The sequence below is a fragment of the Abrus precatorius genome, unplaced genomic scaffold, assembly GCF_003935025.1.
Source record: "Abrus precatorius isolate BTA unplaced genomic scaffold, Abrus_2018 Scaffold3, whole genome shotgun sequence".
NCBI lineage: Eukaryota > Viridiplantae > Streptophyta > Magnoliopsida > Fabales > Fabaceae > Abrus > Abrus precatorius.
The window spans coordinates 31,004,571-31,019,602 of NW_020874373.1; the positions used below are offsets into that span (position 1 = coordinate 31,004,571).

Sequence of the window (15,032 nt, forward strand, 5' to 3'; positions counted from 1 at the left end):
TTTAATGCTGGCCTTATTCATTTGACTATTTACTATTAGGTGTATTTTTAGAATGCACTATAAATTTATGATATATAACAACTTTTTATTGATCTTGATAAATTAATTATTTGTTTTTATAAATAGAATGGAAGAGAACATAACAAAGCAAGGTTTTTACAAGAAGAAAGAGAGAAACGGAAAACACAATTGCAAACCACTGTTTGATTGCACCTGTATTCTCACTGGCATGTTCTCAACTGTAACAAAATCACAAGGTCCACAGGTCATTACAACTCTTGTCAGTGCTTCAACATTTTGTTCATAGTGCAGTGAGATTCAAAGCTCAAACATATGTACACACTAGTCAAATAAAAGGCGGCGCCTCACAGATTTTGAAAGATTAGAACTTGACATTTTCCTTCTCATTTTTGAGCCTCCATTGTCTATGATATCAGCATTCTTGGATGACTCTTCTCCTTGTTTTGATTCATGCCTAACTTTGGTTGATGGGTAGAACTCTGTAATGTTTAGTTGGATGCTTTTTGAGTTTGGTGATGCTGACTTTTCATTTTCTTGAGATCTTGAGGTTGAACTCTTTCTTCTTTTCAAATCCTTCAATTCCTGCATATGTCAAGCACCAACATTTCCTTAGACTCGTCAAGCTTGCAACAACATAAAGGGTAACAATGCCTGAACAGTAGAAGTAACTTCCATGTCCTCCTAGTTGGAACGATTCACAGACAAGAATTCTTCATTTCACATGAAAAAAGAAAAAAATGTTCATCTTCTGCCCCATCTTTACAATAAATTATGTAATATGTAAACCTGATTTTGATCTCAGCTCAACAGAAATGCATAAATTATGTAAATGCCCTTAGTAAACTATATTGCTCCCTAACCAATAATAAATCCCATATGCATATTTGATGAGGTAAATATAAAAAAGACAATCTAGAGGTAAATATTTCCTACTTGGAAACAATTAACCACTTAAGTGGTGTATTAAGTCAATAAAAGGTCATTATAAAGAATGTATGAATATAAAAATGACAAAGGAAAATATAAATAAAAAATAGGCTAGATGGGAAATAAAAAACACCTGCTCCTGCCAAAACCTTTCAACTTCTGATGGAAAAGCAGCTCCTACAAGGTCCATATTTTCATCTGTCAACAGAAAACTAGATCCATCATCTTCATGAATTTCAGGTACATCAGAGTCATCCAGTAGATTCACCGTTTCATCGAGCTCTGCAACATCTTGTTGCTCGCCAGATTCCTTTGATGAAGCTTTAAAGGCAATGTTGCCCACACAACGTTTCCACTTGACCACATAAAACTGGTATCCATATCTCATTTTCACACGTTTTAAAGAATCAAATTCATATTGCCCAAATAACAAATCTTCTACTGTAGTTGTAGCCATATTTCTTAAAAAGATCGTCGACATCACAGGAAACATCATCCGTCGAATGTAGGATGGATCCCAGTGCTGATGAAAGTTTAAAAAATCAATCAACAACTCAATATTGGGTTTTTTCCATTCGATGTGAAGGCCATCATTTGCTGCCAAAAAAGGTATATAAATATAAAATGAATGAATACAAAAGCAACCCTACCAGAGTAATACTATTAAGAAAATGTCATTGATAGCATTCATCTCACAGTTTAACATACCAGAAAAGTAACCATTGTCATTGCATAAATACACATCAATGATTTCATCACTGGGAAAGTTTGGTTCCTCTGCAATCTTTTGACAAATTTTTGCATGCCAATTTTCCTGTCTTTTCTGCTCCTTGTGGCTTCTATTCTGTCAATCAAATATTATATTGAGCTACAACATGTTAGCAATGTTTAATTCAACCAAAAGTAAAATAATAAATTAAAAACAAATCAGTAATGTGGCATTCTGAAATACTTTTTTAACAAATCATGGACAATGACCAAAGTGATTGAGAGGCCATACCAAAACACAGGAGAAGCAATCACATTTAAAACCCTCTGGTTTTCTCAGGCAACCTTCATCATCCTTTGTAACACAATATTCACAGGGAAACTTCATATGATCTCTTTTGGTGCCTGGATGCCCACAGAATGAGCAGTGAGGTTGTTTTTTACTTGGGGAGTTCCCATCCATGTCCAAATAGTCCTCGGATTTAATGCTAGTGGGAATTTGTGAAGCATTCCCTTTCCCTATCTCGTGCAATCTACATTAAAGACCATAGTCAATCTAGACTGTTAAGACCGCAAAAATTTAACCATAGTCTCACTACACAATTTCATTCCTATACATTAATGTCAAGATATAATTGAGTTTATTGAAATGGATAGAAAACCCTTGAGCTCATTAAATATTTCAATAAAAATTGGGTAAGTTACAAACACCTTCATGGAGAAGGAAATCAAGAGGGACCTTATCACATTAGGTTCCTTAAATAAGGGGGGAAATTGTTAAAATTTAAAATAAATGTTTTAGTAATTTGTCCCATCTCAAGAGGGTATTCTATAGCTTTTAGAAATTTCCGATGATATATATGTTTATCATTCTGAAGGATTTATACCTATTCAATATATCATCTTCATTAAAAGCTTTAACAAAATTGAGAGCAGTATCAAGCCCAATCCCTCGAACACCATTCATATCATGATCATTTCCAACCAAAAGAGAGATAGCTATTAAGTGTTTCCTCTTCAACCCAAGCCCAGCTTCAATATCTGACATATTGTAGCATTCAAATGGTTCCTGCATGCAATGAATTTCTCAAACGTGCCATGAACAGGAAAGGAAATACATCATATGAAATTTCTAAAATATGTGAAGAGGCAAAGGATGAGAGATGAAAATTATAGTGTTTCAAGCTAGGTGGGTGAAATGTGCCTCTTCAGCTAAATGGATAATCATACTGCACAACTATAAGAATGGCAATATGTCAATGGCACTGAATGTTTGGTAGTAAAGTTCAAACAATAGCATGATAAGGGTTGTGATGATGAGAAGGACACATTGAATGAGTAGTTACATAATAAAAGACATATCAGTAATGAATGTATTAAAGAGAAAGCAGGAGTAGCATCTATGAGGTAAAAGTGTGTATAATCTCACGCCTAAGATTGATATGTCGTGTGAGGAAAATATCAATAGAAGCTTGAGGCTAAGAAAAGTTGACTTTGACTACATGGAGGGTATCTCAATGACTAGAAGTAGATGAAGACCGAGAAAAACCCTTTATAAAACCATTAAAATGGACAGAGATCTAAATGGCCTCCATGAAGACTTGGTTTTAGATAGAATACAGTGGCGTTGTTAATCCATAAAGCTGATTGCACACAACGGAAAAAAAAAAATTGCAGTTATCATATACTAAACTATTTCTTACACACTATATTTTCAAAATATGTTAAATAAAAAAATGCAAGCTTTCACAATGGAGGGATATTTGAGTAGATACACATAGATATATAGAACTGTAATTTCCAAGTTTGTCTTTTGAGCAGAAGAAGGTGCTTCCGGGGTTTGTAACTGTCAAGATAGTTCAAAGGACATTACAATTCAAATAAACAAGTGAAACTTTTAACTAAATGTGTGGTATCAATCAAATGCTGACATTGCTCATTGCAGAGTTATACGGTTACAGAAAATACCAAGGTGTACATTGAAGTGCCTTTGATACATATCATAAATTTAACCTAACTATATCAGGCCAAATAATAGTAAGTTTGGAAAAAGTACACTATAAAAACTCAAAATTCAAGTGATCAGCCAATATTGATATCTAGATTCATGATACCATTTAGTAAAAGTCATCAGGCATATAGAGAGAATAAGTCATATGTATCACATAGATAATTCATATTTTATAAAATAAGTTGCCAAGAGATAGAATGCAATATAGAGAGAAAACAATGAAGCTTGTGTCACTTACTTTGGAATTGGGACAGAAACATTTTATAATGCTTTTGGCCCCGAAGAGGAATGCATCACTGTCAGATGTGATGCAAGCATCAACATGACCTTCACTATTTAATTGAGCACAGAGTGCTTCAGCCTCTCCTTTAGCCTTTAGTACAGGCATTCCAAGTAGCTCAACAAGTTCCTATCACCGGAGAACAGGTAACTATCAAGAAAGGCCTTCCTAAAGAACTAAAAAACAAATACGACAAACCTGCATCCATATCTGGCAAAGTAAGTAACTAAAAAAAGTGTTCTTGATATAAGATATAAAAGAAAACATTTAGAAAACAAATATGGATGAATGCACATGTGTAGCAGCTAAATGCCAAAATATAATCAGCAGAATAATTTCAAGTTAATGGTAACTATTAAGTTAAAAGAAATATCGCACCACACATTCTCGAACACAACTTGAAAACAAACTGTTCCTCTTAGCTGAAACACCTTCTTCTGGCACTGGCAAGCTAGTCAATTCAATGCCAGAAGACCGGAAATATCTCAAGATCCTGGCCTGTGATTTCAATGGCGATGGAGTCCCATCAACAACAAACACTGGAAATGCTCCAAACTGCAAAAATCACCATATCATCATCATCATCATCATAATCAAACATCATTTCCATGTTTTGTTTGACTCTTCCATGCTAACTTAACATACACTATTAAAAATAACAGAACTAATTTAGATAACCACCATCACAATGTCACTCCATTGAAGTACAACCATAATTAAGCATTTAGTCTCAATTGGTGTTACTTAAAAATAGCCATACTTAAGCAAAACCAAAAAGGTAATAACACATTTTAACACATTCATTTGATTAAACTAACCAATTAATCTCCTTTTCCTAATTCAATAAAAAGGGTTATAGAAAAACCATTTTCTCCCCTAAAAGGCAAAATCCTCTAACTTTATATCACATTATCTACCATCAAGCAAAAGGGTAGAGAACCTTAGAGAAGAGATTGATGGTGCGAAAGAAGGTAAGCCTAAGATGAGGTTTCCTGACACGGGTCTTGATGGCAGTCTCATGCACAACAATCCAGAAGGAAAGGTCAACAGCAACTCGCTTGTTCCTCAAGAAATCAAAACCCTCGTTGCGCGCATAGGGTTTCAGAAGGTCCCAGAAATTACTACCAACTCCCATTGTGTTCTGCTTACTTACGAAAATGAGTACGCAAAAACATCATCAAAATTCAAACTTGTTAGTTAACTCAGTGAACGAGTACTGTGCTAGGTTTTTTCTTTGGAAGAAGACGAGACGAAGTGTGTGTGTCTCCGTTATTTTTTTGGTAGTGTACGAAAACTGAAAATCTAGCCGTTGGGTATTTCTACCGTTACAGAGAACTTGATGTTTTTGTGTGTGAAAAATGGCTGATAGTTCAAAAGCCCATTTGGGTATATTGGGCTTAGTGTTGCTTATATTCTACTGTGGGGAAAATATTAAATGTGTATTTAATATAAACTATTTTTAAGGTAAATTTGAATTTTCTTTATGTTTAATTTAAGTTAAAAATTTATTTTGTGATAAAATTTTTAAATACAGAAACGTACATAGATCTTTAAAAGACAAATAAACATGTAATTTGAAAATGGTACAAATAAAAGTGTGATGCAACAATAGTAACAGGAGCACAATTAATCATGGACATAATAAAATATTAATTATGTATTGAATTGTATGAAATTTTATAAATTTAATCTTTTCCATAAGAAATTTTAATCCATAGTCCATCATTAAAATAGATAAAAATATACCATTTATACATTTATTCAAAATATAAATTTCCTAAAACTTATAGCAAGTGTCAATGGATTTTGTCCCACGAAAGTAATAGCAATATGAATATTATAAACATAAGTTGGTTCATTAGACTTGAAAAACATTTGGATTACTCTTATTTTATTTAAATAGGCTTTTAAATAAAAAAAATCATTAACTTAAACTTTTTTATAATAAATAAACATAAGCTAAACCATGCCTAATGTGATTCAAGTCATAGGTTACTGGCAAATCCTTGTTATAATAGATGTGTGTATTATGTATGACACATTTTAGTTTAGAATAAGTTAGGTATATAATATCTACACCCACATTTATATTTACAAAATTTTAGTGATAATTGTTTTTATTTTAAACTCATTTGATTTATAAAAACCTAACCCTTCTGGGTAATTTTCATGAGGGCTCGATGGATCTGAATTCAATTATCATCTTTCTAGAAAAAAAAGGTTAACGATTAATAGAAGCCACTTAATTATAGAAAAATTGATACATAATTATGTAGTTATAGGCATTTCCCGATTGAATTCTTATTATATTTTACAAACCTCATTTTTCATTATCCTTGTTTTCATTTTAAAAAAAATATATAAATAATACACTCTCTAACACACTTTCTAATACCCCATTTTACTAATTTTTTGTTTGTCTGACTAACATAAAAATTTTGATGGTTAAATATTGCTCCTACATCATACTTGGGACTTAATTCCCCTTTATTGTGATAAAATGTATTGCCCTTAAGCATAGTTAAGTATGCAAACACTGCATCTTAATAGAAAATGTTAAAGCTTTAATTAGCCATAAAATATTGAGATGCTTATTTATTTAATTGATGTTAATCCAAGGCATATATTACCATTAATTGTGAATATGTGAGTAAATTGAATTATAATATAAGCGAACTTTACTTATTCACAAGAGTTCACATTAACTTGTTTGAAGTCTACGTAGTTAGAGTTATATTACTAAGGGTAAATCATATTTCTCTTTTCCACGTTTAATATTATTTTTTGTTAATTTACCCCAAATTATTTTAATTTATGTAACATAATAGCATATTATTTTATTCAATTTATATCAAATTAATTAGAGTTGGCTTTTATTTAACAAATTTTGAGTATTCTTATATTTACCGTAATAAATCTCTTCTACTTATAAAAAAAATTCTCTTAATTATATAAATAGACTCTTATGCAATTATATAAATTCAGAAAGGTTAAAATATAAGAAAATTGAATAAAATTTTGTTAAATTTTAAAGATTATAAATGTAATTTATTCCATTTTAAACATTTGAATCAAACCAGTTTCTTACTGAAAAAACAATTGCTCTCACACACATACATATAAGATATGATTAAATGATACTAGACGTAAAATTTAGTAAATATTTTTTTAATCAAAAGTATATTTAATCAATTTAACTATTAAATTAAAAAGTTTTTACAAAAAAATTCACACAATTTCATAAATAATTAATACATTATAACTTCATTTTATTTCAATATATCAGACAAATTAATCTTAAACTTATTCATAGATAAGTCTTACTTAATATCAATTTGTTGGATAACGCATGTGAAAGTATAGTTACCTATAAGTAAAATATTAGCCCAATTAAGATTGTTAGTGATGGATGGAACTCAAATACTTAATATTTTGGAGAAGTATAAAAGACTTGGTTCTTCTATTATTTAATTATATGTACCATTTACTCATGTTACAAGCAAAGATATTTTTTTACAACATGTTAATATAAAGGAAGAACAAGAGTTCCCATAACTAAAGGCACTTGCATGTGCTTTGGTAGAGTGAGCAACAAGCTCCTTCAAAACTCGAGAAGTAGCCATGTTTACGTAACGTGTAAAATGCATTTGTTTTTGAAGGCTACTATCTTCATTCTTCTAAAATGCATTTGCTTTCTAAATGGTAGCATCGTAATGTGTTCATTCTTCAAAACTTCCAAATTCGAGAGTCCCACCATTTCACACTTTAGAACATTTTCTAATTACATGCATATTTTTATATAACAATAATGTGATTTCAAGTGACATAATTATAAATGTGATATTTCACCACTTGCATAGGAAAGAAAAGTGGTGCTATCATTCCAAATGGTGTTATTTTAATGAAAAAACCATAATTTAATAGTAAAATGATATAATTATAATGTAATTTTGGTGCCAGAATTATAAATGTAAACTCACAAGTTTATCTTAAAAATGAGTTTACATGAACTTATACAACTTTACGAGTTAAATTGACAATTTAACAATCATGCTCAATGTTACATGTTGAGTTGAAATAATTCTTTTCTTTCGTCATCGTTTTGTTAATTTAAGTTTAAGTCTTGTTCTTTATTAATAATATATTTTTTCCTTTTCAAAATAACCTTAAAAAAAATCAAATGAAAGATTTAACGTGTTCTTTTTTGTTGCGTTTTCATGAAGGGTGACACAGTGTTGATTAACTTTTCCTAATTGTTTTATCTGAAAATTGATTAGCACTCAAATCGTTTTGTTTGAATTTGACTCTACTTTTTGTTCATTAAACTAAATCCTAAACCTCTTTAATTTATAATAATAATTAAGAAAACATGGACCGAAGTGTGCGTAGGAGCTTTCAATTCAAAGAATTCAAATGCTAACCATTCAACCGACATCTTCTTGTCAACCAAAGATCTGTCTTGTGTTATTCATACTTTCATTTAAGTTATTTATTGGGGGCAGTTTTTCAGCATTTTTTTTCTTACTATATTCTTTACTCTAATTCCATTGCATCATTACTACTTAAGCCTAATTTCAGTGACTTAATTTTAATTAAGTTGAAACGATTTATTGACAATACAAAGAAAAAAAAACAATGTTCTTGAAAATCCAAAATCAACCATTGTTTCTGGGATCTGGCCCAATGTGTATAACTAATATTTTTATTATGAATATAGCATCACTCATTTTAAATAATAACTTAACTTTATGTCCTTACGTATCTTATATAACTCATTAAAACCTGCATTTTGATTAGTTCTTTTAAGATGATATATATAAGCATAAATTGCATAAGCTATATTTGTTCTATTACTTTTATATTAATTTGTGAATTTTCTTTCATATTTATAAGTTTTGGCTATAAATAAATGGTATGATTCCTATCAGATTATTGACATTTTAGGATTGAGGGATAGAGACACAAAACGAGGATGAGAAAGAGGACCATCATGGTTGAGCCTTAGCGCTTTGACATATGACGTGACCCAAACGGAACACCACTGATCAATTTGAGGAGAAAAGTGGATTAATTTTTAATGAACATTGCTATGAACGTATTTTTTTAATTAATTTAAAGAATGAATATTCCATATTTTTAGTTAAAGAATGTCTTAATGATACAGATCTTGTTACAATTCTAAATTCAAGAAAATATTTTATATTCTTTTTAAATTAATAGTTTTGATTTCTCTAATATTTTAAGAATGAGACATTATTACAACTAAATCACTAATTTTATTATCTATAAATATAAAATTAGTAATTATGTTATTTACCGTATAAAAAAAGTAAAAAATATTTTTAATTATAAGAGATAAAGTAGATTTTACCTGTTAACTTTCTTTATTTAACTGTTTAATTAGTAAAGACATAATTTGAATATTTAATTTAATAAGTATTTAACTAATTTTTATATGAGATATTTATAATTATTTTAATTATAAAATTTAACAATATAAACTATTTTTTTTATAAGTTATTTGTAAACTTTTAAACGGCACTACAGTCTCAATTATTTTCCTCGAGTCTTGTTTGTTTCCCTTACTAAATTTTTATTCTTTTGTGCAACGTGTCACACAAGTTGAACGCATAAGATCTTTTATATTTGATAATGAAGTTCTCAAGTAAATTTTGATAATGAATATTAATTACTTCACACCAGTAATTTATGGTAAACTTACACCTAATGTCAATGAATTCTATCCTCTATATATATATATATATATAAACTTTGGTTTTGCCTGAATTAAACTTCAACAAAATTTCTAGATATGTTTAAAGAATAGTTCCACGATGTTTAAAGATATATAATAAAAAGCATATATACTAAAGTTTTATTAAAAATACATGATATATATTACAAAATTTAATACCATTAATAATATAATTTTGAATAAAAGTGAATTAATGTTTAGTAGTTTAAAGCTTAATCACATGTTAACAAAAGGGTATCTGGAAAAAAGGAAGGTTGAGTATTGTGTCGGCAATAGTTGAATTTGAACACAGCGAGAAGATTCTTGATCACGAGGGAGGAGATGAAAATGAGGGACCAATATATTTGTTTTTTTCTTCAAACCCAAACGTCACCGTGTGAAGAAAAATGCCACTTGGAAGCACGTTTGGAACGTGCTTTTGAGGACACGTACCCTAAAGCCTAAGGCAAAGGGACCTTCACAATTTACAAGGAAATTGGTGAACTCAATATTACAAGCCTCAAGACTTTGTTCCTATCAAATTTATGAATATCAAATGCTTACATCGGTTACTACTTCATACAACACATTCATGAACTCGTAAACTTTAGTTTTAAGCTAAAATAATTATGAAATTTTAAATTATTTGTTATATTCAACGCTTATTTATATTTAAATTATTTTATATTTGCAATGACTTTGGTCAATTTTTCAAATGTCTATTTTTATTTAGAATTTATGTTTTTATGCTGATTTTATAATTAATATACTTTTGCATTATATGTATAATTTTTAAAAATGTATCACATGTTTTGTACATGTGACTTGTATCTTATTTGTGCTTTACAACTATTTACTTAACTTTTCAAATTTAAACATAAAAAAAAATTATAATGGTGATCATAGATATATTAAGTAGTACACGACTACACGTATTGTTAATTGATGCAACTAATATGGCCATACAAGCATAATCACGACGTAATACACTTAGGATGATCCCTACAAGTTCCTCTTTTTAATTTATTATAAAATATTTTATAATTTTTTATAAAATATCTACTATTATTTTTACTTATCTTTAATAAATAAAGTTGGTGTAAGTTAAAACAACAAAAATTTGAAAATATTTACTTTAGAAGTTGTGATTTATCATCTCAATCATGTTTTTCTTGTGTCGAGCACAGGAAAACAATGATGAAATTCACACTCATTCATGTCATGATGAGTCAATAACCTATATCTCCTTAGATCTTAACATGATACTTGGTTTTGCACCTTTTTTTTTGTGTGTGGCAATGAATGAATTGAAAGTTGAACAATGATGTTTGCTAAAAAGGACACGTAGAAGATGTAAGTTGTATCCTAGGATGTAAATTGTAAGATGATAAAGACTTCCATGGATGATATCACCATAGAGGTTGTTGAAGAATGCCAATAGTGATATTAGAACTTCAATAGTAACAGTAGCGGCAACTGTTGAAACTTTCCAGGAAGTGTTAACATTAGTGTCTTTAGGTTCTAACTCTCAAAGTGGACTCATTACTTTAGATGGTCTCAATCAAAGGTTTATTACCAACATAAAAGGAAGGGTCTTAGCATTTGCATTCATTTCTCAATAAAGAAAACTCTAATAATTTAAAAGTAAATTTGAGAATATGGATGCTGAATTTTTTTAATGAAATTTCTGGTTCAATTTGAGCATTGAAAATAAACCATGTAGGAGGAATATTGCTTTAATTTTGGTGAGAATTTTCAAGTCTAATTGTTTGTGATTTCAAGTGCTAACTAATAAGAACCTTGCTTGTCATGAAGCCCTAACGAGGCATATTGCCTTGACAGAAGCACATATATATTTGTGATTGAGAGACCATGCAAAGGACCATTAAATATAGCATCCTTATCTTGATGCAAGGCTTGGTGATTGTATGGAAGAAAGGGTACCTACTCCTACATTGTTGAGCTTCACGGATAACGCAAAGAATGCTATTAGATTGTTCTTCCAAGGCTTCCCTTTGGCCATTTCATGTTGTTTATGGACCACTTTTTTGTGGCTCAATGAGAATGGTAAGTAAGAAAGTCACCTTACTATGCCTATGGTATAGAAATACAAAATGGTGATGTTGATTGTTGTTTGAATGACAAGTCGTAACTATCACAAAAAATATCGAAAAATTATTAAAAACTTCAATTTTCTTGATTTGTTATGCTATAACAAGTGGATGAAGAACAAAATAACATATAGTGCATAGAACATTATAATGTACTAATTTATTTTTTTAAAGATGAAAACAGGTCATGCTAATCCATAGCCTAATTGTAACTAATTTTGGATCTCAAGTTAGGCTATGTTTTCTTTTATTGAAATGTTAAACTAAACTTATTTATTAAGTGAGTCAAGTCAAAGCTTTTTCTAAAGCATATTTAATTAAAAATTTTAAGATTCAAGTCATAGACTAACCTAGGAAGAGACTTTATTATAAAGTAGACTTTTAAATAAGTTAATAAGCTAAGTCAAATATTTTTTTTTAAAAATTAAGCTAGAATTTAAAAAAAATAGCCCATATCAAATAAATATGTTAAATTTAAACTTTAAGAATTAGATTAAACTTGAACCTTATAAAGCTTAAGTAAACTTAACCTGTATTCGCCCTACCTCTTTTTGTTAGGGGGAGAGGAAATAATAGAAACATTCATCTTAGTTGTATATAGTTAAGCAATTAAGTAATCAGATAACATAATAATTAGATAGTTAGGATTTAATTAACTACATATAATTTCAGTTTAGATAAATTTTTTAATAAATATTTATAAAAGTAAAAAAAGTAAGTAATAATATGAATCAAACTCTTTTTATATGTCAAAATCAATTTATATTTTCTATTTTTTATAAATTATTTTTATTTAATTTCTTTAAAAATTTAAAAGATAAGTTATTTTTAATTTATAAAAAAAATATTTATTTTTTATATTATTTTTATTCTTTTACTAGGATTTATATATAAGTTTACCCAAATTAAATTATATTTATGTTAATTATATGTCTTATTATATATCACTATACATATTCATATATGAGCCCTTATATTGTAAATACCTAAGTTCATCACTTGACCACTCATAAACACTTTCTTCTCATTTCCCCCCAATTACAGACAGGTACTATGCATCAAATTCTCTCACTTTATTGCTCTCCTTAATTTTTTTTTCCTTCCCAATGAAGCCTTGAATCAATAATATTATAAATATTAATTAAATTAATTTAGACGTTAAAATCAGTTGATATTTGATGATTCTTTACTTCTAATTAATAAAGTATTTTAAAAAATAAATTTATACGAAAACTCATTAACATTTACATCTATAAATGAGTAAATGATAATAACAAAGTCATAGTTGCTAAGCTAGAATGATCATTTGGCCCGTTGGAGAAGAAACCCAGAAAAAGATGGGAATTTCAATTTGATTGACTTATTTCACATAATTTTTTAATTCTAACGTTAGTTTAATCATTTTTTGTTATTTCAATATGAGAACCTAAATGAAACTTTTAATGGTGAGTGATTAGAAAACAAAATGGATTTTTCAATCAAGAATAAATAATTGCAAAACTTATAATCCATTGTTTTGACTTCATTTAGAAAGATAAAATAAATTAATTGCTATTATTAGTGGGGTTGCCATAAAGCCGTTTCTCTTTACAAAGCTTATATTCTAACTTTTATTCAGTCTCATCCACACCTACTTCCAAGTTCCAACATATACTAACCAAAACACTTTGTTTAATTTAATATCCTCTGTTTTACTGTTCCTTGCAATCTTAATGGTACTTATTTCTTCATTTTTATAAGAAATAATATATTTTTTTTTAAAATTATAAAAATATAAATGTAGCTCAAATATGTTAATTATATTTTTTTACATTTTAATTTTATTACAAAATTTATATTAAGTAGATATTTACTATTCAATATATAATATAAATAATTAATTCAGTTATTTGATATAAATATTTTAAAGGAAAATATAAAATTATAATGTATAACTAATTTTTCTTAATCTTGATAAATTAATTATTTATTTATTATAAAAAATATTCTACAAAACCTGCCAGTTTTAAGCATATATAGAAGTATAATAAAACTGCCTAAATGAGTATTACACATCAATCCTCCATCAATAAAACTGTCCACCCTTATTTAAATATAGTGTGTAGATAGATATAATTAAGTCATATATATATATATATTATTAATGAGTGAAATTATTATAATTAATGTTTTAATTTAGTTTTAATTTAATTAAATAAAATTATTAATTAAATTAAAACATTAATTAATGATCTAAATATATATTATTAATGAGTGAAATTATATTTAATTAGATTAAAACATCAATCCTCCCTCACTCAGTTTATTTAATTAATGTTTTAATTTAGTTTTTTTATTTTATATTTTTAGTAGTTTATTATCAAGTATATCATATGATATTAAAAATTATATTTAATTATTATAATTCAGTACTTGTTGTGCGGTTAAATCAGTAAACCTTGACCTGGTGTTTATATAAGTTCATTTTTAAACATTGTCGTTTAATATGTCTTAAATATATTTTTACTTTATTAAAAAATAAATTCATATTATTTAAAAGTGATACATACATTTTATCTAGTAAGCAAAATTTTATACATTATAATTTTTATATTAATTGATATAAAAATTAATAAATTTTATTAATATGAAAATTTATAATCAAATATAGTGTAAACAAGTTACTCATCAATATTGTCAAATTAAATTCTTAAATTAATACAAATATATAAAATATCTTCTTCTCAATAATATAGAAAAGATTACACGACAAAGAGAGTATTGCGTTTTAAAAGATATAAACTTGAGTTTATATTAAAGGAATGAATCATTAAAAAGTGCATGAAAAGAATGTAAAAATTGTCTTATTAGAATTCCTAATTTGGTTACTTTGAATTAAACACCACATTCAGCAATTAGCAGGAGTTATATTGGTAATGGACCACTTCTGACGTCAAAATACTCCATCTTTTTTTTAAATATAATTATTTCAAAAAAATTTATGATATTTAATACAACATTCTTTATAAAATTTTAAATATACTTATTATTTTTATATATTTATTTCTTATAATTAATAATAGTAAATTAAATTTTTACAAATATAATAATTTTTAAAAATTTAATGCATTAATTAATTTTAATAATTTTTAATCTATATAATTTAATTGAAATGTCTTATAAATAAGATAAGAAGAAATTAAACTAAAAGTGTATATATATATATATATTATCCTCTTCTTGTAAAAGTTGTTAACAATA

General features: G+C 27.7%; 1 protein-coding gene across 1 annotated transcript; it reads right to left on the reverse strand.

The window, feature by feature from the left end:
* Window positions 1-192: 192 nt before the first annotated feature.
* Window positions 193-5,268, reverse strand: LOC113863323 (flap endonuclease GEN-like 1). Its single transcript, XM_027496870.1, has 8 exons — window positions 4,888-5,268; window positions 4,326-4,502; window positions 3,906-4,076; window positions 2,544-2,725; window positions 1,949-2,189; window positions 1,657-1,792; window positions 1,082-1,545; window positions 193-603 (listed from the first exon to the last, which is right to left on the reverse strand). Exons 1-8 carry the CDS (start codon window positions 5,080-5,082, stop codon window positions 343-345), a joined length of 1,827 nt encoding a protein of 608 aa, XP_027352671.1. The 5' UTR covers window positions 5,083-5,268; the 3' UTR covers window positions 193-342.
* Window positions 5,269-15,032: the final 9,764 nt, after the last annotated feature.

Excerpts from the sequence above, each read along its gene's own strand:
- LOC113863323 (XM_027496870.1), bottom strand. The coding sequence starts at position 5,082 with ATGGGAGTTGGTAGTAATTTCTGGGACCTTCTGAAACCCTATGCGCGC. Across the intron at positions 1,546-1,656 it reads TGACAATGGTTACTTTTCTG|CAAATGATGGCCTTCACATC; the intron begins GTATGTTAAACT and ends CTTTTTTGGCAG. Across the intron at positions 604-1,081 it reads AAAGGTTTTGGCAGGAGCAG|GAATTGAAGGATTTGAAAAG; the intron begins GTGTTTTTTATT and ends TGACATATGCAG.